The sequence below is a fragment of the Chelonia mydas genome, chromosome 6 (assembly GCF_015237465.2).
Source record: "Chelonia mydas isolate rCheMyd1 chromosome 6, rCheMyd1.pri.v2, whole genome shotgun sequence".
In the NCBI taxonomy this organism is placed as follows: domain Eukaryota; kingdom Metazoa; phylum Chordata; order Testudines; family Cheloniidae; genus Chelonia; species Chelonia mydas.
Genome location: NC_051246.2, coordinates 121,104,327 through 121,129,733, shown reverse-complemented (window position 1 = coordinate 121,129,733; position 25,407 = coordinate 121,104,327). Strand labels below are relative to the sequence as shown.

The window sequence follows — 25,407 nt, the reverse complement described above, 5'->3', positions numbered from 1 at the left end:
TAGTTAACTTTACATTCAGACTTCCATTATAATCCTGGTGTTTTCTCATCCTCAAAAACTCTTTTTTTTTTTTTAAAGCAGAAACTCCCCATATTTGGTGTCAGCTCAGAGGCAATATATTTTCTTCTGGTCAGTTGCTGTTTAGTTACGGGAGTGTTGATAAGATCAGTCTCGGCTCCAGTAACTCGGAATGAATGAAAATCATCAGGCTTGCTATGTAGCCATGGGGCAGGCCCTCAGTACCACAGCAGTAGAGCCCTACCAATATCCTGGGTAGAGAGAGGCAAATGGAGAAGCATGGGGGAAGATAGGCTAGCCCAGATTGGGGGAAGCTGGAGAGGCAGGGAAACAGGTAGGCTGGAGAAGGTGAAGAGAAACTTGGGGTGTAGTTTGGGAAGATCTTTGTGCATGTGCTCAGAGAAGGGGGAGAGCTGGCTGGGCTGGGAGTAGCCATGTGTAGGAGCTGAGTTTTTGTGATCAAAGCTTTTCTGCACTTCGGGAGCTCTGCAGTGCCTTTGATCTCCTGGCAGTGCGGCACATCGTTAAAGGGGCATAAGGGGTGAACGTAGCTTTTTGCTTTTATTGGCATCTCGAAGCCCTGAACTTGTCTTTCCCTCTTTGGCTTCACCTCTACTCTGTTGTCCAGGCCATGAGGCAAGCCTCCCAGGCAGCTTTCATGAAGAGCAGCTAGCTACCCTATGGTATCGTAGGCAAAGACACATGTCCGAGACCGCTACAATGAGTGGGGGCCCAATTCTGCCACCCACACTCACCTCAAGTACTACTTCCCCGCGTGAATAGCGCCACTGATCCAAGGGGCAGCTCAGAGTGAAATGTTTACCTCCTGGAAGGGTGGCAGAGCTGGATCTGTAGCGACTACAATGGAGGAAGTGTCTGTTGAAGCAACAGCCCATTCGGATGCCCCCAGCTGTCCAAGCAACTGCAATGGAGCAGTGCCATATGTGTGTGTGCTGTGTGTACAGAATGTTTGTTTCTAGTTACTGTAACGGCTCTAACAGGAGGCCCTTGATCAAAGAGAAGAGACACAGTAGCTACGCATACCCTGCTTTTTGGGCAGTCGGCGTCTTACCTAGTTACGCCAGTTACTGTCTGGTAGAGGCAGCTGCAGTTAGCCATTGGCTATTTTTACAGGGTGGACTAAGGGTGACACTCGCTCCCATCTCCACCACAGTCCGGGTAATCAGGCTTGTGTGGGAAGCTCGGCAGGGAGCACAACCCTTCCCATCCCCCCAGTGGATGGGGGTGGGGCTCGGCAGGGAGCAAAACCCTCCCCATCCCCACCATGGAGGGACAAGCCCTTCAGGGCTGTCTTGTGACCCCTCCATGGTCCCTGCACAGTCACAGGGTCTGAGCCCACTGGATCATTGTGAATGCAAATCCTCCTCTAAAACGACCAACCACCATGCTGCAGCGTCCTCTTGTGCTCCCCTGCCCTTCTGTGCAGGGACAGTGGAAGACTGATGTGATTCTTGTGCAGGCTCCCTGGGCATCTGGGTTAATGTTCTCCTAAATGCTTAAAGAATTACAGTACTCCTAATCCTGCCCAGGCAGCATGGTGCATATCAATCTGTCTGCGGAAATGGAGATCCTCGGGGGTGTTTTGTTACAAGGTACTGCAATTGTTTTGTACTATATTTTTATTTCTGCCTCTTGGAAACCTGTCTCCAAGGACTGACCTACTGATTAGACCCTAAACTTTCATTTAGTTTCATCTAGCCCTGACAGTTGCAGAGCAAACATTCCAAGTGTGAATCAGCACTGGGTGGTCTGTATGAGTTTGCAGATAGGCAGCCTGAAACAATAGGTCTGAGCTGCACAAACTGCTCCATTCATCTCTATGGTGTGTTGACTCTGGAACCTAATGGTAACCCAGAGGACGGCATGTACTACTTCACTGCTGGTTATTCAACTAACATGTTGATCCATTGCTGTTGGATACAGTGGAGCAGATGCTGCTGTCGAGGCTTGCTGCGGTGGAGAAGTGAGAGGTCAAGTTAAATATGCATGTGCTCACATGGGGAAGAGGGGAAAAAGCTGTAACCCTTATGTACTCGTAAAAGTCTCCACTGCTTCCCTAAAGCTCCAGCTGTGCCCTGCCCTGTTGTCTAACATTCTGGCTTCTGCTTGGCACTTCAGTAGCACACCTATGCACTGTCAGTTCAAACACCTGTGGCACGCTGAAATGGGACAATGCACTGGCTGTATTAATCTTCCTGAAAGTCTGGAGTTTGGTGCTTTTTTTCCCCCCGAAGTGAACCTGCTGCAGAATTCAGCATTGGCTCATCACATCAAAACTGGAAGCCTTTCCCAGGACTAGAGCTTGCTGCAGAGCACACAGGGCCTTGAGTTGCAGCAATCTACTGACTATGTAACACACACACTCCCTGCTGCATCGGCATTTCATCCCTTCCAGCTTCATGAGCGTCCTCAGAAATGTTGGAAAATAAGTCTTCATAACGGCTCAGTGTTGGTCCAGCTCTGCTTCTGTTGTTGTAATCATGGGATTTTTCCCATTGATTCGAATGGAAGCAGGGCAACAGCTGAGTACACCTACCTAGATCAGAGAAAGCCCATCCAGAGAGGGGACTCTTTCTTTGATCACCTGAAAGCTACATTAAGGTGGTATCTGAGGTGTCCCTCTTGCTGGGTCTGAGGGAATCTTTGAGCCCTTTTTTTGTGACAGCCTGGCTGCCCAGTGGGAATTTTCAGAGCTACTCAAAGTAGGCCAGGGCTGCTCTCATCAATATGTGACCCCTTTCCCTCCTTTCCTTGTGTAAATGAGAATTCTGCAAGCCACGGTCTCCCCTGGATGAAAAGCCCCTTCTCCCTTTGCTGAAAGGAACAAATACAGGCAGTTGCCTACTTACTGCCAGTCGGAGACGCTCTATTCCTTTTGCCTGTGTGTTTGCAATTTTCCCATGGTTCGGTAAGCCTAGTGTGGCTAAAGCGCATATTGGTGTTCCTCAGATGTGGGCACTGGGTTATGGGATCGTAAATGCCTCAACTATTCATTGTCCTGGTGTATATAAAACACTTCAGCTGTGCTGGAGGAGATTAAATGTACCCCACTGGATTTCAGTTGAATTTTACAGTGGATTGCTCTCATAGAGCGGTGACATCATCCGTCAGACATTTCTGCAGGGCAGCTTCCTCCCTTGTAACATGGCGGTGACAGCTGTCCAATTGCATCACCAACCAGCAGGCAGCTTGAGCGGAAGCAATAACCATTTTAAAAAAACAAACAAACAAAAAAAACCCCTCCTCCTCAGGGTTTTTTGTTCACCTTTGCTTGGAGTCTCACGGGTCTCCCTTTCCCTCTGTTTTGAAACAAAATCCAGGGGCCCAATGAGGGGGAAAGCCAATGAGTAATGTGCGGGACCAAGCTGATGCCTTTGTGGGTATTCCTGATCTATAAATTCATAATACTCACCGTTAACAGTAATGTGCGAGAGAGAGACAGGTTAAATTTAACACACGTGTTTAAAACCCATTTTATGTGTGTTTAAATGCAGGCTCAGGCCTCTTACGTTCAAACTTGCGTACTCCTTCCGGGTGTTACCCACTCGTGACTTTTATTGTGAGTCTTGTGATATTTCATGTCTGTCTTAATGCCCAGCTCCTGACTTTCTGTGACTTTTATGGGAGAAGCTCAGCTCTGGTGGTAAAAAGGAAGAGAAAAGCTCGAAAACGGGAACTATACAGGCTGAAAAACCAGATTGTGGGGTGCGAGGGGGGGGATGACATCCAGTGTTTGGTTTTAAAAAAAACAACCACCTCATGATTTTGGGGGGCCTGACTCATCATATTTTTGGCTGGGTTTGGCAGTATTGTGGTCACCCACATTCCTGTCCCCCCACTAAAGCAGAAGGAGTTACTATTTTACAGAGAAAAATAAAGGAGGGGAGCCTCTTCTAGTGGTTAGAGCATAGGATCAGGAGTCAGGAGATTTGGCTTCTCTTTCTGGCTGTGGCCAATGTGCAAGTCATTTGGGCCCAAATCCTCAGAAGTATTTAGGCCCCTAGCTCCTGTTGAAACCAGTGTGAGTTGGGTGCCTGAATGCTTGAGGATCAGGGTCCTAGCCCCTTTCTACTTCAGTTTCCTTAGCTATTAAATGGGGGTGATCCCCCCTGAAGTTAGAGGCTTGCTGAGGGTCAAGGCATGAATATCTGGGAAGCAGTAAGGCCAGCTAGATGGCTGGAATCTGGCCAGCCACTCTGGAAAGTCCTGACTACCTTCCCAGTCAGGGTTCCGTGCCTCAGTGGGACCAGCAGGATCTGTGACAGACAGAAAAACAGCAGCTGTTGAGTGGTTTATATGGAGTGAGCCCGGTTCCCGGTGGACCAGCATTCGCCTGCCCCCAGCCCCACCGTGACGTACACTGATTGATTTGCCCCCTGGTTGGCAACTTCAGCAGCGGCCAGGGCTTGAACCAGCTGTCGAGACTGAACTAGTCACTCGCCTGTGCTGATTTAAGTGGCCTGTCCAAGTCCATATTTGAGGCTCCCGGTCGCCTGGGAAGCCTGCCGGTAGCGATGCCTCTAGTTGTGCCTGCGCCCATCACAAGGTTGTCAGTCTGGCAATTTTCACAACTGCTAAGCTTCACACAAGCAAAATTAAAGCTAAATAGTGTAAACATGTATGCAACCGGTGTATAGACCTATCCACAGCATATCGTTAATCCAAGGTGGGCTATTTACGACTGGCGGATTATTTCCATGAGTATTTAGTAAGGCTTTTCTTTTTTGGACCCAACATGAATGTGGAGCACCTGAAATTAAGGGTTTGTCAGCTCCAGATACTTAAGGGACTTCCACTCAGACACCAACTCTGCTACAGAGTCCTGTGGTTCATTCAGATCTGCTGACAGGGTAGTGTAGAGTGATAGCCTTTATGCACTGCCCTCGCACTTACCCTGTGAAGGCCTGGCTTGAATTTTTAATCTAGAGACAGCTGTGTTGTAAACGGAGCCCATTGAGTATGCAGCATAACATCCACCCTTTATCTCATGATCAAGGAACTGCAGCTGAAGCTCCGGTGGTGAAATGGGTTGGCCTTTACCCATGAGCAGGAGAGGCAGAGCCCTCCAGTGGGGAGGGAATGGGACTCTTCAGATCTGGGTCCAATTCCTGGTTCTGCCTCTAGCCTGCTGTGTGGCACTTCTCCTCTCTGGGCCTCTGCTGCCACTCCCGTCTTTAGTCTGGTCTGTTCAGGGTACATCTGGACTTCATGCTGGAGGGGTCAATCCCAGCTGGAGAAGACGTAACCTGCGTTAGTTCAGATCAAGCTAGCATGCTAATGATAGAAGCGTTGCTGCAGTGGTGTGAGCGGCAGGAGGGGTTAGCCGCCCAAGGACAGGCCTAGCAACTCAGGATCCTACTCAGGGCAGCTAGCCCCTCCTGCGGTTTGCACTGCCATGGCTATGCTTCTGTTTTCAGCACGCTCATTCAATCAGAGCTGGGTCAGGTATGTCTCCTCACGCTGGAAATTACACCTCCAGCTCCAAGTGCAGTCCTACCTTTAGATTAGACTTAGTCTATAAGGTCAGAAGGGACCATCACAATCATCTAGTCTGACCTCCTGCACATCGCAGGCCACAGAACTTCATCCATCCACTCCTGCAATAGACCCCTAACCTCTGTCTGTTACACTGAAGTCCTCAAATTATGATTTAAAGACTTCAAGTCACAGAGAATCCGCCGTCTGCACTATTTAAACCTACAAGTGACCCGTGCCTCAACAGAGTGTGGCCTCTTTATAGCAAGGGCAGATTCTTACAATGTGCGTTGTACAAAGGGACTGCGATCTCAGTTGGGGCCTCAAGGTGCTACCATAATGCAAATTAGGAACTAGTTTTAGATACAAGATTCACTGCCTGTTATGTTAAATTGCCGAGTTTGGAATGAAATTCTTCCTGGCTACTAAACAGAAAGAAAACCTGAGCTTTTCGGGGCAGGAGCTGTCTTTTTGTTCTGTGTCTGTAGCGCACCTGGTACAATGCGGTCCTGGTCTGTGACTGGGACTCTTATTCCTACTGCAATACAGATAAATATTTCCTCCTAGAATATTACTGTACACACAGTTTGACGATTACTAGGTACATCTGCTCAGTGACCTGTTCGATCGAAGTTACATATTACAACGAATGTTCGTTTTGCTATTGCAGTGCCCCTAACTGTAATTATGTAAAAAGAAAAGGAGGACTTGTGGCACCTGAGAGACTAACCAATAAATTGGTTAGTCTCTCAGGTGCCACAAGCCCTCCTTTTCTTTTTGCGAATACAGACTAACGGCTGCTACTCTGAAACCTGTAATTATGTATTTACTCTGCTGACAGAGAGCCGAACCCTGTTGTATAAACCTGTCTTTCTCCATTTACAGAGAAAATCGCTGATAGCTTTGGAAAAAGAAGATGAGGAGGAGAGAAATAAAACAATAGAGAGTTTGAAGACGGCACTGAGGACAAAACCAATGAGGCAATTATTTTCTCTTTCCTTGCTTTGGTACCACCATTTTCCAACACAAGCAGCTGCAGTTAGTCCATCCTGTAAAAATACCCAATTGCAAAGGGTGATGCTCACTCTGATCTCCATCACAGTCCAACACAGGAATCTTAAAATAGAAAGGAGGACTTGTGGCACCTTAGAGACTAACAAATTTATTTGAGCATAAGCTTTCGTGAGCTACAGCTCACTTCATCGGATGCATTCAGTGGAAAATACAGTGGGGAGATTTATATACACAGAGAACATGAAACAATGGGTGTTACCATACACACTGTAATAGCTCACCTTAAGTGATCACTCTCGTTACAGTGTGTATGGTAACACCCATTGTTTCATGTTCTCTATGTATATAAATCTCCCCACTGTATTTTCCACTGAATGCATCCGATGAAGTGAGCTGTAGCTCACGAAAGCTTATGCTCAAATAAATTTGTTAGTCTCTAAGGTGCCACAAGTTCTCCTTTTTCTTTTTGCAAATACAGACTAACATGGGTGCTACTCTGAAACCTGTTAAGAAAGAAATATCTGTTTTATATTATTGATAGATGAGAGGCATAATCAGTGTTGAACATGAGACTTGGAGCTGCGGAGTCCTGAACTGCAATCTCAGCTCAGACCTTAGCTACTTTGTTGGACTACCAGCTCTCCTTTAGTCTCCTCATCTGTAAGATGGGCATGATGATCTCTACTAGGACTGTGTGGGACCCAGAATTCCCATTTTGTAGGAAATTCTGTGCTTTTGAAATTTGCTTTCACTCCAGATTGGAGTGGCACTCTGAAAATTCAAATTTCCCTTGAAAATTTGGGGAGAAAATTGTTTTGGGTCAATCAAAATCTTTTGTTTTGGTTTTGACTCATTTTATATTTTGCTAAAATATAATAAAAACCCTGAAAGTTATTCTGAAAAAAAAAAAAAATGAAATGCTTCATACTGATTTCCCCCCCTTTCTAAATGCAATTTTGCAGAAATCAACCCGTGCCCGCTAACCCTTTAGATTTAATCGAATCAGTATTTTTCTGGCAGAAGACTGTTTTGTTGGAAAGTTTTCAACCAACTTCAATGGGGTGTCCCTCTGAGTATGAAAAGTGCTGCAAATGTGTGTGGCTCCATAAAGTATTTCCACTTCACAGTTAAAAAACAGGTTGTGAAACAAACAGAGCTGGATGCATCACCAAAGGGGACTATGGCATTAGGCATCCAACTCCCACTGAAATCCCAAGAGATTCATTTCCTTAGGTGCCTTTGAAAATCCCAGCCTCTGATTTAGGGCAAAACTTTTCAAAGGTGCCCAAGTGATTTAGGAGCCTAAATCCCCCCATTGAAAGTCAATGGGATTTAGGGGCTTTAAAAATCACTGAAAATGCGTGTTACTTTTGCCACTGGCTTCAGCTGGAGAATGAGGAGGCCTGAGAGTATGAAATGACTTTCTCCTGAGGGCTTGCGGAGACTGCGAGCTGGTGTGAGGCAAGCTGGAGTGTAAATCTGCAGCACCCTAATGTGCCAGGCGCTCACTGGCCGTGTGGACCCTGCTACCACATGTTGAACGTTCCCTGGTGCACTTTCATCTGCTCCGCTTTGAAACAGGGGCGGATCAAAGCGCACTCGGGCACTTTTAGTGCGCTATAGCAGGATCCAAAGGGCCAGTTAGTGCACAACAAACTAGTGTGTGTTGTAGATTTACACCCCCCAGTTTGCCAGGCGCTAATTTGCCATCTAGACAAGCCCTCAGATTGTGATTAACCCTTTTAGTGCTGGGCATCTGCCATTGTCTGTTATCATACACTGGAATCAACAGCATGCTCTTTGTGTGTTCATCCACTTAGCAGGTGCCTTCTGCCAGGAGAGAATGCACCTGCCATACATGGCATCAGCTGAGTGAGTTAACAAATGCAATACAGTCTAATGTGTAGATCAAGGGATTCTTTCCATTGGTTTTAATGTGATATTCTTCGTGACAGGTTTGTAACCAGATTTATCGACTTGGATGGCTTGTCGTGTATTCTGAACTTTCTGAAAAGCATGGACTATGAGACCTCAGAGTCTCGAATACATACCTCTCTCATTGGGTGTATAAAAGCACTAATGAACAACTCTCAAGGACGGGCTCATGTCCTGGCCCATCCAGAGAGTATTAATGTAATTGCTCAGAGTCTGAGCACCGAGAACATAAAGACAAAGGTGGCAGTGCTGGAAATCATGGGCGCTGTGTGCCTGGTTCCTGGGGGCCACAAAAAGGTATTGGAGGCCATGCTGCACTACCAGAAATACGCCAGCGAAAGGACTCGCTTTCAGGTACCTGGTCTTCCATTTTCTCCTCATGCTTCATAAACTCCTTTCCTCAGGTTTACACAGTGTTTGAGAGGGGAAAGATCATCTGCCCTGCCCTGCTCTGTTCCCCTTGTGCCACCTGATTGGAAATCGGATGCAAGTCCCTAGCTACTCAGGGACACCTCCTGCACCTCCTTCTCAGGGGGCACATGGAGAGTGGGCGAGGCCAGGGCACAATGCACTCTGGCCGTCTCCAGCCAGGGGATAGCCTTTTGGGGACCATCGCCACATAGTGCAAGTTAGAGTACCCCCTGAGCTGCTCTGGTATGAGCCAGGGCTGAGCAGAAAACCAGGGAATTGGAACTGGGGCTCTCCCCTGCATCTCCGTGTTTTACCTGGCAGAGGCTGGATGTAGTCTTGGAGCCTGAAAATCCCCGCTGTCCTGCAAGCTGAATTCCATTGAATAAGAGTTACTGGTTTATAAGGAAATAAAACAAACTAACTTGCTTTTGCAGAGCAACTGGAATCTTAAAGCTCCAGGACTGTAACACCCCTGGAAGATATGATGTAACAATTTGACATTAGCAGTATATGTCAAAGCAGGGAATGTTAAGCAGCACTATACAGCTGTAGAAGTGTGTGTCTAGCCATTTAAACCCTGTAAATGGGTTACCATTATCAGAAGTGCTTGGGGCTCATCAGGTTTCTGGGAGCCCACAAATGAGTCATTCAAATCTTCGTGGTTTGTTGTTTCTGCGGTGCATTTTTTCACACTGTGGCATATCGATCTGTTTGGCAGACGCTGATGAATGACTTGGATAAAAGCACGGGAAGGTATCGAGACGAAGTGAATCTAAAGACAGCCATCATGTCCTTCATTAACGCGGTCCTGAGCCAAGGGGCTGGAGTGGTAAGTTGTGTGTGGCTCTTTGGGGGGCTCTTTCACATAGAGTTTTAGTAGAGCTGCATCCTGCAATGTTCACCCTTTGTCTTTTCTTTTCAGGAAAGTCTGGATTTCAGACTCCATCTTAGATATGAATTTCTAATGCTGGGAATTCAACCAGTCATTGATAAACTAAGGGAGCATGAAAATTCAACGTTAGACAGGTGAGGAAAACTATTCCATAACTTGCAGCTCATCTGCTGTATTCATCCTTTTCTTGGGGGCCAGCTTCCTCTTTTTAAGGACTCCCTCGCTGGTGCTCAGAGTGACAGCCACATGTTCCTAGATTCTTTGGCTCTAAGCAGAATCCATGTAGTATAACATTTGGCAAAAGTCTGCTTAAACCGCACTGAAGTTAATGGAGGTTTACTCAGCACCTGGCCCATTGTTGTGTACGTTGAAAGCTTACACTTCTCAGCCATCTAGGGTGAAATTCACCCCTGTGCAGAGGGCAGGCGCAGGGCATATCTTCACCCTAATCTTAATCCCACTTCACCCTAATTTTAAATTTTTAAGTGGCGTTATAGACCTTGTGAGTTTCACCCCTAGTTTGTCCGAGCATAATTTTTCCTTCTTCCATAGGGCTGTCAGAGAGAGAACACATTACTATGATACTTAACCAGACCAAAATTTGACTAAGGTGTTCTTAAGCATTTTGGAGTGTATAGCTGACAGGCCTTACTCTGATAACTGACGTTTTGCTATTACTGTTTAACCATCCTATAAATTTGTAGATGTTGCTGGTATTCTCTAGAAAATCATTGCTAATTATTGATTTTGAAACCCTTCAAATCAGTTGATTACTCTTATCTATCTTATAAGTGCTATTTTAAATATCTATTTTCCAAATTGTTTGTTTTTTCTTCCCCACCAGGCATTTAGATTTTTTTGAAATGCTTAGAAATGAAGATGAACTGGAATTTGCCAAAAGATTTGAACTAGTATGTATGCTGCCTATTGTTGCAATTATTGATGTTTGTTTGAAATCAGCATATTGTGGTCTTGGTTAAAATTGGGAAATTGTGGGGAAGCCTGAATTCTGAATTGATGTTGGGAAAACCACTTGTCCGTTCTCTGCTTCTGTGCCTTTTCTGTAAAATGGGGATAATACTTGCATCAGAGAGGTTTGCAGTCTACATGGACTGATATTTGGAAAGTATTCTTGTATGGAAGAGGCAGCTAGGACAATGGGATGGGATTCGGGAGTTCCTAGCTCAGTTACAGGCTGCTGGTGCAACCTCCAGCAAGTCATTTAATCTGCCCTGTGCCCTGGTTTCTTCTTGGAATGATAATACTTTCTTACCTAGCCAGGGGTGTGTTGAGGATAAATTCATAAATGTTAAGGCACTGAAATACTTTGATTGACCCGTATAAGTACCTAAATAGACTGATCCTAGGGTAGATTGTGTCCTACCCATTTCATATTATTTTATTAATTTATTTTTTAGATTACGTCCTTTGTCTTTCATGCAGTGCTCTAGCACTGAGGTGGTTGGCTCAAGTTCTCTTTGGCTTGTTGACCTGCCATTGGGAGAGCTGTGAAAATGCTAAGTAGCATCATTGGGTCAGCGTTTTTTATTTTTACCTTTTTGAGTTGAATTTGTTCCACAGGTTCACGTAGACACGAAGAGTGCCACTCAGATGTTTGAACTGACGAGGAAGAGGCTGACTCACACAGAAGCGTATCCGCACTTTATGTCTATCCTTCATCACTGTCTCCAAATGCCTTGTGAGTAGACAAATCCATTTACAGCCCTTCAGGAGGGCATAAGGAATTGATGTTGCATGTGGCTTCGTATTTCAGCCCTGCCAGAAAATCTCTGATTTTGCCTGGAGCTGAAATAGAGCAATTACTGTACACAATGCATAATACAATGTGAATGCCTTTTAATTTCTTAATCTTTGGCAGCAAACTAAAGCTAGCACGGGGAGAGGCGGAGTGCAGAAGTGGGCAGAGTACTAGACTGGGAATTGGGAGACCTGGCTTCTAGTCCCAGATCTGCCACTGACCTACTGTGTGATCTTGGCCAAGTCACTTTCCCTATCTGTCTTCTCTGTTGAAGCCTTGTTTACACTTGTGACATATAGGGGTCAGCGTAGCTACACGCCGCAGCAAAAGACAGGCTGCATCCACACTGCAATGTGTAGCTACGTGCACCCTGGAAAGGCTCTGGTAGAGGTAGGGAACTGCCAGAGCCTTTCCCCACTGCGAGAGCCTTTCACTGTGGCGGGGAAAGGCTCATACAACTGGACACGACATTGCTAAAAATAGCAGAGTAATCATTGGAGGCACTGCTTGGATGTGTAGAGAGCAGTGTGGGGTGGACACATACCGTAAGAGTCAGGCATGTCTCTGCTCACCTAAGCAGTGCCTGACTGTCTACACTGCGATTTATTTCTGTGCTAGTTGGGCATGCAGTGTCTGTACTCTACTCTACAAGTGTGGACCCACCCTTAGATTTTAAGCTTTTTGTGACAAAACTCTGTGTATCTTACAGTGCCTAACAGCAGCAGCCTGATCTCAGGTAAGGCCTCTAGACACACTGTAAATAAACTTTTATTTTTACAAATGCATGCTTGTGTGGTTCTGTTTGATGCTGTGGAAAAGCAGCTTCCAAAAACCCCTTACTTTTTTGTTTCTTTCCCTCCCACTACTACTTATTCTCTTTCTCTTTTTAGTTAAAAGAACCGGCAACACTGTCCAGTACTGGCTACTGCTTGATAGGATTGTACAGCAAATAGTCATACAGAATGACAAAGGGCAGGACCCCGACTCCACTCCCTTGGAAAACTTTAATATTAAAAACGTCGTCCGGATGTAAGTGCGTGGCCTCCTTTGGGAACCGTATGCTCAGAGGACAAGTAGTTGTCCTAATGCTGTGTTTTGAAGTGGCTGTGATCTGTTAAAGCTATAAGGTTAATTCACGCACTCAAGGCAGCTTTAGCAATCTGTCTTAGTTTTCCTTTAAACAACTTAGTATTTAATAACTTGAAAGTGGACTTTGCTTTTCAGCCTTCTGTTCTTGAACATCTGAAGTAGAGCAGGGTGAACCGTTTGTGGGGAATGATATTTAATATAGTCCCTCTTCCCGTTTGTGTATTCTGTATGGTAGACTTTGATATTTAGGAATTTGTTTGTTTGAACTTACTCAATAAAATGTGCCTATGAACCATGCTCAGTCTATGAATTGCCCATGAACTATTTCCTCTGGCTATTCTTTCCTGTATTCCTTAATCATAATTGTATTTGTACGGTGATTGGCCACCTAAACTGAAGGTCATTTCTGTCTCCTGACTGAGTGACTCCAAAACCCACAGAGCTTTCAAGATGGTCGTGCAAAGACTTGGCAAACACAAATTTGCCAGTATGAATGTTCATGAAAGCAAATAGAAGATGTTCTCAACACCAGTGAAGTCAGTTTGGGATTTATATTCAACAAGTATTTGCAATGCTATTTTGCAGTCTACACCCAACTTTACTTTAATCTCGTTTATTGCTTTTTGTATTATTTTCTATGTTAGATTATTTCCTAAACTTACTTTTCTATTCTTTTTAGGTTAGTTAATGAAAATGAAGTTAAGCAGTGGAAAGAGCAAGCAGAAAAAATGCGAAAAGGTGAATGACAGAAAAATATAAAGTATTAAGTTTAAATCTAATACTTACATACATAACTTAAGATAAAGTGTGTGCGTGTGTATACACACACATGCACACGCAAACTGGAATCTTCACTGATTTTTATGTGTGGGAGTTGTGCATCTAACTAGGTTAAAACTATGCTATATCCATAGTGCCCATGACTAGAGATGGTCAAAAATGCCAATTTATTTTTTTACAAGAAATTTTGAGGACAAAAGTCTGTTTTCCGTTAAAATGTATTGGTTTTATTATGGAAAAACTGAAACCCAATGTTTTTCAACTTTTTTTGTCAAAAAAACCCCACTTAGACCAAAATATGAATTTTCTGAAGAATTTTTAGTTTTGATTGAAACGCTGTTCTTTTGTGAGGGGAAATGTTTTGGTGGAAAAATCTCAAGTGTCATGTTCTAATATGGCATGTAAATTAAATCCATTTTAAATGCTCTGCTAGCCAAGAGCAAGCCTGCTCTTTATCTCCCTTGGTACAGCAATGTAGGTCCCTGACTTTCCGGGCCCAGCTATGCTATTTTACTGCCGTGGGACCTCAGCTCGACAGTCTCGCTGCCTCCCATTCAGTTATGCACCGTCGTTTAACCCTCACTTAAACTTGGGCTACTCCAAAACCTGGTCTTGTGAGCAGAAGAACTAGTTCTTGGTGCATTGTGGATTAGATGTTTATGGCAGAATTAACAGGATGGGTAACAGTGGGACACCTGGGCCCAGCAGGGAGGCTTATCTTGATTCAGCAAAGCACTTAAGCATATGCCTAAGTCCCATTGACTCTAATGGGTTTAGGTAGCTAAAGTTAAGAGCTTTGCTGAATTGGGGGCTAAATTAAGGTAGGGCAGCCTAGACTACAGTATCAGGCACAAAAGCCTGAAATATCAGTGTTGATATCCACATCAGTGGTTGAGAGAGTCCATGACTTATGACCTCTCCAAAGCTACTGTTCTCAGGAATACTAAGGATAAAATCGTGGCGCTATTGAAATCAATGGGAGTTCACCCTGTTTGTGTGTAACTTAAGAAAAAGAAAATTTCATTGGTGAACTCCTTGTCGCTGTGTATGATCTGTCTTAAAGTCACACTAAATACAGTGGCTAGTCCTGGCCATCATGTTTGAGAAGGGGTTAATGCCCTTTGCACAAGGGGGGAGGGAAGTAAATGATCCTAGTTTGTCCTGTCCTGTTGACTCAACAATCTTTCCTTTCTCTTTGTTGTTGGCTTTACTTTTTCTTTTGAAATCAAGGATTTTATTCTGGTGCACATGTGCACGTGTATGTGTGTAGTTTGCCATCAGGAAGAACGTGTAGTTAAAAGTGACTTCATGTAATTTTTGGGGGGTGGGGGGTCTAGAACACAACGAGCTTCAGCAGAAATTGGAAAGAAGGAGAGATGAGTGCGATGCAAAGACTCAGGAGAAAGAGGAGATGATGCAGACCTTAAGTAAGATGAAAGAGAAACTCGAAAAAGAGTCTACAGAGCACAAGCACGTCAAGCAACAGGTGGCAGACCTCACAGCACAGCTCCATGAGCTGAATAGGGTAAGGGCACGCTACAGACTTCCCATTTATGGTGCAGTTCCAGATTCTCTCTCACAGCAGTAAACAGAGAATGTAGATGAAGAATTCTGGATACAAAACTGTCTTGAGTGTGGAAAAGGCCCAACTGTGTTTGCAAGAAATCAGAGTTGTAGTTAATTGGAGAAGGGACAGCTTTAAACCTTAGAAATAGCCTTATTAGGCCGATGGCTATTGCCTTGTTCCTTGGTTGCCTCCTACGTAGGCTTGTTAGATGCTCTTTTACATAGAAACCCATTTTGGGTCAACTGGAAGTTAAACAGGATGTGAATCCATTACAGCTACCAGCTACTGACTGGTGTAGCGCCTTAACTGAAGCTGTAGACCTGTGCTTTTAACTGTGGAAGTCCCTGGTTCAATCCCAGGTGTCCGTCAAGATGGTGGATGTAAATAGTGGCCCTGGGGCCTCTGGTGCTCAAGTCGAGCTTCTAGAGGAGATATGTAATCCCTTGGCCACCCCAACGCTCTGTATCCATCCTCTGAGGATGTCAGCTGGATACAACACACAGCAATCGAGCCTTGCTCTTTAGCTCAAGCTGTAGAGACTCATGCCTTCCAGGAGGTGCCCAGTTCAATCTCCAGTGTCTTCCAGGATGGCAGCTATCCCGATGCCCTGTCCCTGGACCTTTGCCGGGAAGTGCAGGACATCCTAAACTGATTTCCTGATTCTTTAAGAATGTGTCAGCTCTTGACATCCATCTTAACTAACGGAGCCCTCTGTGAGCAGCACCTGGTCTAGGTTAATGTGCGTAAGGGCTTAAAATGATTGACTGTAGCCCCCTTTTGTAACTACGCTCGTTCTCTCTCTTTCAGAGGACAATATTTGCTCCTGTTCCAGGAGGGCCCCCATTGCCACCTGGAGCACCTGGTGGACCTTTACCTTCTCAGGCTCTAGGAACCCTTCTTCCCCTCCTCCACCCCCTCTACCTGGTGGAATCCTTCCTCCGCCGCCCCCACCTCCCCCTCCTGGTGGCCCACCCCCTCCACCTGGCCCCCCTCCCCTAGGCGGGATAACCCCGCCTCCTGGAGCACCGCTGGGCTCAGCCCTCAAAAAGAAAAACATCCCGCAGCCGACGAATGCCCTCAAATCCTTCAACTGGTCTAAGCTGCCTGAGGTAAGCCCTGCGTTCACTTGCTGTTTGACATGCCACTTTCTTCTCCATAAAGAGATCATGGATCAGACCGTTAAATGATTTTGTTTTCCTAGCAAGGAAAAGAGTCTCGCTCCATCGCTTGACCTTGTGCAGGTATCTGGGACGAGTGATGCATGGCCTATGTAGCCTACTCGTATAACTGAGGGCGGCGCGTGATGCACCACGTGTCAGCAGTGTTTGAAACAGCCGATTTCACTGTGATAAAGAAACCTAGCATCTAATAACGTTGGTATGTTTCAGAACAAGCTGGCAGGCACCGTGTGGACTGACATTGATGATGCAAAAGTGTTTAAAATCCTTGATCTTGAAGACCTTGAAAGGACGTTCTCTGCTTACCAGAGACAGCAGGTAATGGTCTGGTGTGTGTGTTGCACAGATTCAATCATTCCATGTCAGATGTGATCTCAGAATATACATTTTATCATTATTTCACCCTAATGCCATTTTAACTTGTCAGCTCAGCTGGTTCACACTCCCCTGTGCATGCCTGTGTTTTGCATTTAAACGTTGGTTAGCTGCCTGATACAGATCTATTCACACCGCATACACACCTGACTGCATGCTTTACAGTGTAAGCGGAGGCATGTAAGGAAGATGGATCGCAAAGAAATTATTGGGAATGGTTAAAAATAACACACAGATGTGGTTACAATATAGTCATGTCTTTGGATCACTTCTAAGAGCAAATGCTTCACATCTACAATATTGGGCTGAAAATTCATGTCTGTCTCAAGCCAGTGTGGATCTCGTTTCTTATTTTTTATAGCAAGCCCAGAGTGAAGTTTGAGTATTAAACAAAAAATGATACTGCAAACAAGTCTCAGCTTTTAATTTTAATTTGTTATAAGCCTTATGGGACAGTGTAATAGAGCTGGACTCACCCAGTGCTTCCTGCTGGTTGTCCTTGGGAATTAGCTCATCAGCCTCTGGAGCGCCCTCTGCTGTCTCGTTATCCGCCTTACCGCTGTCCCCAGTACCTCCCAGGACCCGCTGCCTCCTCCCACTGGAGTGCTGCCCCCTGGCAGTAAACCCCAACAATCCCTGAGGGTCTCCCCTCCCTGGGGAACCCCCCACCCACTACCCCCACCTCACCTCAGTCTTGGCTACTGCTAGTCATCGCTTAGCCCCGCTCCCCAGGGCAGACTGCTGTGTATCAGCCACTCATCACAGGCAAGGGGGTTTGGACCTGCTGCCTATGTCTACCCATAGGCTGCCCCCTTGCAACCCCAGTACCTAATAGGCCCTAATCTAGGCCTCTCAGCCTGGGGGTTTCCAGGCCGGAGCTCCCCTGCTCCCAAGGCCTTTCCCCCTCAGCCCTGCTCCACTCTAGGTATTCCCTCAGGTCCCTGCAGCCAGGCCCTTCCCTCTCTGAATGCAGAGAGAGAATGGGTAAGCTTCAGCCTAGCAGCCCCTTTATAGGCCCAGCTGCGGCCTGATGGGGGCATGTCCCAGCTGCGGCCATTTCCCCAATCAGCCTAGCTTTTCTTGCCCTCAGCCCTGGCTCTCTCCCAGGGCTGGCTGTTAAGCCCCACAGGGCAGGAGCGGGTAACCACCCCGCTACAGACTGTTTCAGCAAATAACTTCAGTACATAAGGATAGACACCTGCTTTCCTGAACTGGGGGCATGGATGGGCAAGAGATTGAGATTTTTAACATGGTATGAGGGTCAGCAGAGACTGAGAGCTGCCAAAAGAGATGGGACTGCAGGGGAATTCATAGTGCTAAGAGTGGTGAACTCTGCCTAGTCAGTTGTCCAGAATGATCAGTGGGTGTTCTGCTAGTTGTCTGGCGGCAGAGGGACTTTGCAGGGAACAAATGGATTCAACAGATAAACATGCACCTTCTGTAAGGAGCTTAATTCCTTCCTGATGCTAATCAAGATAGAGATCACCGCCAGATTAGAACAGGGCAGAGGTCGAGAGTTCCCTCAGAGAAGGAAGCACAGCGAGAGTGTATTTTGAAGCAGGTCGCTAAGCGTGATTCTTTCCCCCTTGCTTTAAGTTTGATGAGGGTGCAGTTGGGTTCCATTCTTGAATTTGTAGAATAGTCTGCAAAAGGGTTCGTGGCACAGTGGAAGGTGAGAGAGGAATAAGAAATGGGAGGGAAGCAAGAACTGGAGAGCTAGTGGGTAGCTTGTGTCTTTGTCCTCCTAGCCGTCAGTGTGAGCCAGTTAATCCACAGGTAGATTAGATATGAGACTATTACAAGGCAGAGGGTTAAAAATAATTTGTCTCTCAGCTGACAGTACAGCTGGATGAAGCCTCAAATAGCTGCATTGGATGTAAAGCCAATATATGTAGGGAATATTTCAAATGCTCTAGAGAGGAGGGCTCAGGAGGGACAAAAACACCTAATCTGAGCAGCCGTTGATCTGTAACTAATGCCAATGGCCTGGTTGGGAGAGCAGGTGATGAAAGATAAAGCACAGAGCATGGACCAAAGATGTTTTGAAAAGGCTCTCAGTTCCTCCCGGCACCAGAGCGCATAGAGGCTGGAGACATGACCAGCGAAACACGTTCTCCAGCACTTCTGAACAGCCGTTGCTGCCAAGTCTGCTCAGCCTGAGTAGATGGGTACTGGCGAGCGTTGAAATGTGGATAGTTCTAGAGAGGAGCTAGAATCAAAAGGAGCTTTAAGAGAGTGAGTGTGAGAGAAAGAGGATCAGGAATTCATCAAAGCCAAACTTTTTGGGTGAATGAGGAATTTGTCATAGTAAAGCAAAAGGCTGGGGAGGGGCTGGCACAAGACATTGAAATAAGCAGTGTTGGGAAAGATCAGGAAAGCAGAAAGGAGTGGTGTTCCTTTCCTGAAGGGTGTGTATCTGTTGCCTGTGACTCTCAGAAGTGCCTGGGTGTATAAATGATCACCCACGCCCGAGCATGGTGCATCCTTTGCATATTTCAATTAAATTGTGTTCTTAACATTGTGTGCATGCGTTCTTGCTCTGTGTGTGTACACACACCCCTGCACGTAGAGAACAATGTTGAGAACATTGAATATTTATGTATTCGTCTTAAAATATTTCAAAATACTCAGCAATATTTAGAGGGATTCTCTCAAGATTTTAAAAACACAAATCCCTGTTACTGGTAACACACCATTGACTAATACAGGTAAAGGGTTAATTAACATCAATATTACTTTTTTTGCCATTAGTAGAGCATTTCAGCTGCTTCTGGCACATCACTCTGCTTGGACAGTGGAACCCACATGGATCAGCTGACCTTTCTGGTCTGTGTCCACAGCGCTCTTACATTGGAGTCTCTGATCTCTCAAAGGAATGTTGTGAAATTGGAGGGGGACACATTTCAAGACCCATCTCTGACTATAGTTCAGGGACGTATTGTTTTCTGCAAAATCATTTTTGTGACAGAACCCAGATTTTGGACCTCAGCTAGGTGGTAATGTTGCTTTCAAGTGACCATGATGAATAGTAATAGTACATAAGGCAGTAAGCACAGCTGGAGAGCAGCATCAATAAGGGCCAGGGCAGGGGCAAGTGGTCATTTGGCCAAAGCACAGGACTGGGAGTCAGGAGATCTGAGTTCTGTTCCACTTTAGTTATATTTGGAACAGTGCCGTTCAATATACTACTACCAACAAACCAGGCCACTCGAGGCCAAATCTTCCTCCAACAATGACTCCCCATTTACAGCCTTCATCTTCTTCACCCCTGCCAAATTCGCTTCCCTTTCAAATGCCTGGGGAAAATAATGAACTTTGCGCTGTGGTCTGAAGGTCCTCAGATCCTGGCTTTGTAAATAACCCCCTTTGTGCCACCCTGTATTTATTTAATCTGCACTCCCTGAAATATCCACATCCAAGGACGTTCCATTTCCGCACAGTTACAAAATGGCATATGCCTCTGTAGCTCTGTGTGTGTTGTCCGTCTTTGTGGAAAAGAATTATGAACAATTTCTGCACATTTGCAGCATTTGTCTGGCTTTTTTATTTTTGCCCTACTATGCATGGTCCTTCTGCCACACCCACACACACACTCTTTCTCTCTCTCTCTCTCAAAACCTGCTAGCCAGACGGATACGCTGTATTCTGCCTGCAAACCAGCCAAGCACTAGCCTGGGGGTGGGCAACTTTTTGCCCAAAGGCCACATCTGGGTATAGAAATTTATGGCGGGCCATGAATGCCCCGAAATTGGGGTTGGGGGTGTAGGAGGGGGTGAAGGCTCTGGCTGGGGGTGCGGGCTCTGGGGTGGGGCCAGAAATGAGGAGTTCAAGGGGTGGGAGGGGACTTCGGGGTGGGGCAGGGGATTGGGATGCGGAGGGAGGGATGAGGGTTCCGGCTGGAGGTGTGGGCTCTGGGGTGGGGCTGGAGATGAGGGGTTTGGGGTGTAAGAGTGTGCTCCAGGCTAGGACCGAGGGGTTCAGAGTGTGGGGAGGGGGCTCCGGGATGGGGCAGGGGATTGGGCACAGGGGGTGTAATGAGGGCTCTGGCTGGGGGTACAGGCTCTAGGGTGGGGCTGGGGGTGAGGGATTTGGGGTGCAGGAGGGTGCTCCGGGCTGGAATCGAAGGGGTCAGAGGGTGGCAGGGAGATCAGGGTAGGGGTTGGGGCACGGGCGGGCCCCAGGGGTGCAGGCTCCGGGCAGCACTTACCTCAAACAGCTCCCAGATTCACCTCGCCTCTGACTCCCACGCACATCAGGTTACAACGCCACCCACTCTGAAATTTGGCCTAGTCACCCCTAAGTCATGATAGAGAGGTGGCCACGGCCACATTTGATTGAGTGGTGCTGTGGCCTGGCCAAAAAGTGGTCAGGTGCTGGCCTGATTTGCCCCTCTCCCATACACACACCTCCCATGGCCTGTGGTTACTACCAGGATGAGAATGGTATAAGAACCTAGATAGGACAGAATAGAACAGGTCCTTCAGTTCTTTTTTTGGCTGAGAGTTTATCCCTGAAGCTAGGAAATAGTTCCCCTTTAATAAAGCAAAGTGGAGAGAGGGATCCCTCTCCCCAGGTGTACCATGCAAATACTTTAAGATAGAATTAAGGGTTCGAGGGGGACTGATTAGATGGAGGATTTTTGTAAAGAAAGAAATCAGTTTCTCTTTAACCCTCTTCTCCACCTTCATGACCTCACTAGAGGACAGAGTGAAGGTTGTTTGGGAGCGTAACATGCATTTCCATACCTTAACGTCTTTGGATTGATTTAAAATGTCCCAGCAATGCAATGCTTCCTTGGAGATGATTACAACTTTCTTATAACTGCTTTTATCCTTGCTGAGCTGTGCTCCCTCAGAATGTTTGTGGGGGGCTCAAGTCTGGGAACGTTTTAAAAAACAAAACAAAACAAAAAAAAAACTTTGGGGCATCCTTTGTGCCCAACTCATTAGGGAAGCTGCTCAGGAACAGCTTATTTGTGTGAAATGATGCTCCTGAGAGCTCTTCCAGAGTTGGGTAATCCATGGAGTTAAATCGTGGCTGTGCAAGGCAGAGCTGCATAGGATTGATCTGAATTGGCCCATGCAAGTTTTCTAAGAATAAAAAAAAACCCACTAAGGCAGCTTGTATATTGATTTGGTGCCCGTCACTTTCCCTTTCCTACATTCTAGACACCTGTGCAGACATGCATTCCAAGGGTCTAGACCCACAAAGATTTAGGCATGTGCCAATGGGACCACTCCCAGTGGTAAAAATTAATTAGATTGGGACCCAACTCCCCATACCTCTTCTCCCCAATTTATCCCCTTCCCTGTGTACCAAGCAGATTTCCTGAGAAATGCACTGAATCTTGAGGGAGAGGAAGGAATACTGACCCCCACCCCCAACAAAGCTGAAAGCAAGATTCAGGGCACCACTTTTGCTGCTGCTGTTCAAATGCTACAAAAATGTGAAACCTGCAAAAAGGGGGCTACTACCCAGGGAATGAAGAATCTGGAAACTAAGGCCCTGTCCCTAATGGAAGCAGAAACATGCTTAGCTCCAGCAGTGTTTCAAGATGGAGTTAGAGCATCATCACTCTGCTCCAGCTAGTCGCAACTCTAGGTCCTTGTGAAGCTTCGTGTATTGCTGTTTGTGAAAGAGATCTCTGGCATGTCAGCTTAGCAGGCAGTGACAGTGGAGTTCAGGCCAGTGTTTTGCTGATCTTCCTTTGTATTTTGGCTAGGGGTTTTTTCCCCGGTTGGATTAAATTTAGTTCAAAACTCTAGGAAGCTTTTACAAATTCATTTTGGATCTTTATTGAAGCGAAAAATAGCATTGTGGAAAGAAAAGGCTAAAACTCAGGTTCATTACTAGGTGTTAGTTTAATCAATGCCCAAAACTTCTGGAGTAATTTATATAACCACTTCCCCTTTCTCTCTTCCCCCCACCCCATTCATGAGCTAATAAACTGATTGGCGGAAAGTCAGCAGGAATCTACGTAAAAAGGCTTCCTTTAAAATTGCTGTAGTGATGGAAATCTGTTTAGGGATTAATAATAACTTAAAACAGCCATCCGGACTGTCAGTTGCTTTCTAGCATAATGGCCAGGAAGGAAACATGATTGTGTAGTAACTTGATTTGGAGTAAATCTAACACTGAAGTCATTTTGATTCAAAAAGTTGTCCTCTGAAGTCATTTTGATTCAAAAAGGTGTATTTCTGCACCTTTGAACATTACTCCAGATTGCACATCTGAATGATGGGGTCTTTAGAGCTATGCAGAGTGACCCTAGCATACAAATAGGGAAAACCCATGTTGGTGGTTTCATGATAAAACCCCAGCTGCACAAATCTGCAGCCTGGTGGAATGTGGTTGATGCTACAGGGGCATGCCCAAGTCCACCAAATATTTGGGGAACTGAGCAATGGCAAAGTTTAATCTGGGTATGGGGAGGGTATTTCTCTTGTCCTAGCAAGGTTGCCTAGCTCCCAAGTAGCTTTTCCCCTGTGAGACAGTTCTTGGGCAAACACGTTGCCAAAGCAAATGGTAAAGTTTTGCCATTGCAAAGTTTGCTCTGGAGGGAGAATCTCATTTTCATTTCAAAGCCCTGTTTTTTCCTGGCAAATGTGTTGACGTTTCACTCCTTGAAATTCCCAAAAACTCATTGAAATTGCAGTTTTCTCCCCAGTGTTTGCTTAACGAGTACAGGTGCTGTTCCACAGCTTTTTTTGATCCTTGCATGAAAAGATCGCAGAATTTCAGAACGTTTGGAGGGATTTCCTATCTTCCATGTATTGGGGGTAGCCGTGTTAGTCTGTTAGGCCTCCATGCATCTGAAGAAGTGGGGGTTTTACCCACGAAAGCTTATGCCCAAATAAATCTGTTAGCCTTTAAGATGCCACTGGACTTCCTGTTGTTTCTATCTTCCATGTTTCGCTTTAACACCCTGTTTTAGAGTGCCTTTGCATGGTTCATTGATGAAACAGCAGATACCAGTGCTTCCCCTGCCTGTCACTGTTTTGCGTGCTTTTCCCATTCAGTGCCCTTTCATTTATATTCTTTTACTGCTCAGTGCGTTTTCATTTTCATTATCCATTGTCAGAATTCGTATGCCCCAGGTGCTTCTCTTGCGGTAGATACCTCTGTATTGTATGTTCTTCCTGACTATGCTTTGACTCTTTTTTCTTTTGCTGTGACCACTGAATTGCACTTGGTTTTACTGCCTTTTCCATGCTTCTGCTATGGCTGTAGGACTTCTGTGTGAACAATAACTCCAGACAGGTAAGTGAGCTTCTGCTGAAATCTTATGTTTTTATTAACGTGATGATTTTGCTAATGTTTAGTTTGAGCAATTAACGCAGGTTTAGCACACTTATCTAGAAGTAGGATAGTGCTCTATGCAATATTACTGGATATTATATTTTAATAATTGTAAAAGATGATTAATATTTTAATTAGAATTTTTTTAAAAAGCGCCACACAGCATAACCTGAGGAAGTATAGTGATAATACCAAACCTCCTCCATGCTTTTTGACATGTCCTGTGCAGATTTGCCTTAGGTACAAGAGTTTGAGAACAAGTGTAAAATTTAAAATGGGTCTTAAGTGCTTTTGGGAAAAAGGTGGCTTAGTTTATCCTAAAGGCCATTGACTTTTAATGAGAGTTGGACTTACAACTCTTTTGAAAATGGGACTTAAGTTTCCAAGTCACTAAGATGCTTTGAAAATTGGCTTTATTCCTAGGGATAAGATTTTTCAAAAGCACTCAAAGTTGTCCCATTGAAGTTCCTGGGAGCAGAGTTGGGCCAACACTTGAGTACTTTTGAAAAATCTCATTCCTAGATAGTAACAGGATCAAAAGGTACTTAGTTAATTTGGGCTGCAGATGTCTTCCATAACAGAAATTTATGTCTTTGCTCACTTTAAACCCTGGAAGTATGAAGTGGTCTAATGCCCAAGCTAAATGGCTATGCATTTTGAGAGACATCTGCTAGCATTATCACCTTCCTTCCCAGTGTTCTGTTCCTTGGGAAATCAATGGAATAGGCAGGTATTCACCTATTAACATTAATCAAGATTACTGCAACAGTGTAAATAAAATCAGAGGAAATGTGACCACTTGTGTAGCTCAGTAATATTCATTATGTTTGTTACGATGTATTTTATACCATGGATAGAATCATAGCAATGTAGAAGGGACCTTGAGAGGTCATCTAGTCCATACCACCCTGTGCTGATGCAGGACCAAGTAAACTTAGACCATCCCTGACAGGTGTTTGTTTAACCTGTTCTTAAAAGCCTTTAATGGCAGGGATTCCACGAAGGCTACTCCTTTGGTAGCCTGTTCCAGTACTTAATTATCCTTGTTGTTAGAAAGTTTTCCTACTATCTAACATAAATATCCCTTGTTGCAAATTAAGCTGCTTACCTTTTGTCCTACTTTCAGTGGACATAGAGAACAATTGATCACCATCCTCTTTAAAAGAGCCCTTAACATATTTGAAGACTGTTCTCAGATCCCTCCTCAGTCGTCTTTTCTCCAGACTACCCGGGCCCAGTTATTTTAACCTTTCCTCATTAGCCAGGTTTACTAAATCTCTGACCATTTTTGTTCTGCTGCATGTGTAACTGCAATTTTGTATATTGTAAATCATTTGAGGGAGATTGTCAAACCTACCAAGGATTTAGGAACACAAGTCCTGTTGACTTGTATTCTTGAATCCCATAGATGTTTTTGGAAGTCTCCCTCTTAAAGGGTAATAAATGCTGCAGGTTGTGGTCACTTTGTATTGAGTATTACTGTGTGAGTGGATGCTGCAGATGTTTAGAGTGGCAGTAGAAGAACTAAAGTGATCTTGAGTCTGTGACCATCCATAACACAGCATTTCAATAGAAGATCTAATGAAGTATCTCA

The 25,407-nt window shown here is 45.3% G+C and overlaps 1 protein-coding gene across 1 annotated transcript in view; it reads left to right on the top strand.

Annotated features, from left to right (window-relative positions):
• DAAM1 (dishevelled associated activator of morphogenesis 1) overlaps positions 1-25,407 on the top strand; it is a 184,120-nt gene that overhangs the window by 124,598 nt on the left and 34,115 nt on the right. The window contains 13 exon segments of the mRNA XM_043548617.1: positions 6,400-6,494; positions 8,484-8,817; positions 9,593-9,703; positions 9,797-9,900; positions 10,611-10,677; positions 11,348-11,465; positions 12,416-12,554; positions 13,294-13,352; positions 14,732-14,919; positions 15,769-15,859; positions 15,862-16,070; positions 16,350-16,457; positions 23,745-23,774. Of these exon segments, the coding sequence (XP_043404552.1) occupies positions 6,400-6,494; positions 8,484-8,817; positions 9,593-9,703; positions 9,797-9,900; positions 10,611-10,677; positions 11,348-11,465; positions 12,416-12,554; positions 13,294-13,352; positions 14,732-14,919; positions 15,769-15,859; positions 15,862-16,070; positions 16,350-16,457; positions 23,745-23,774 (1,653 nt within the window).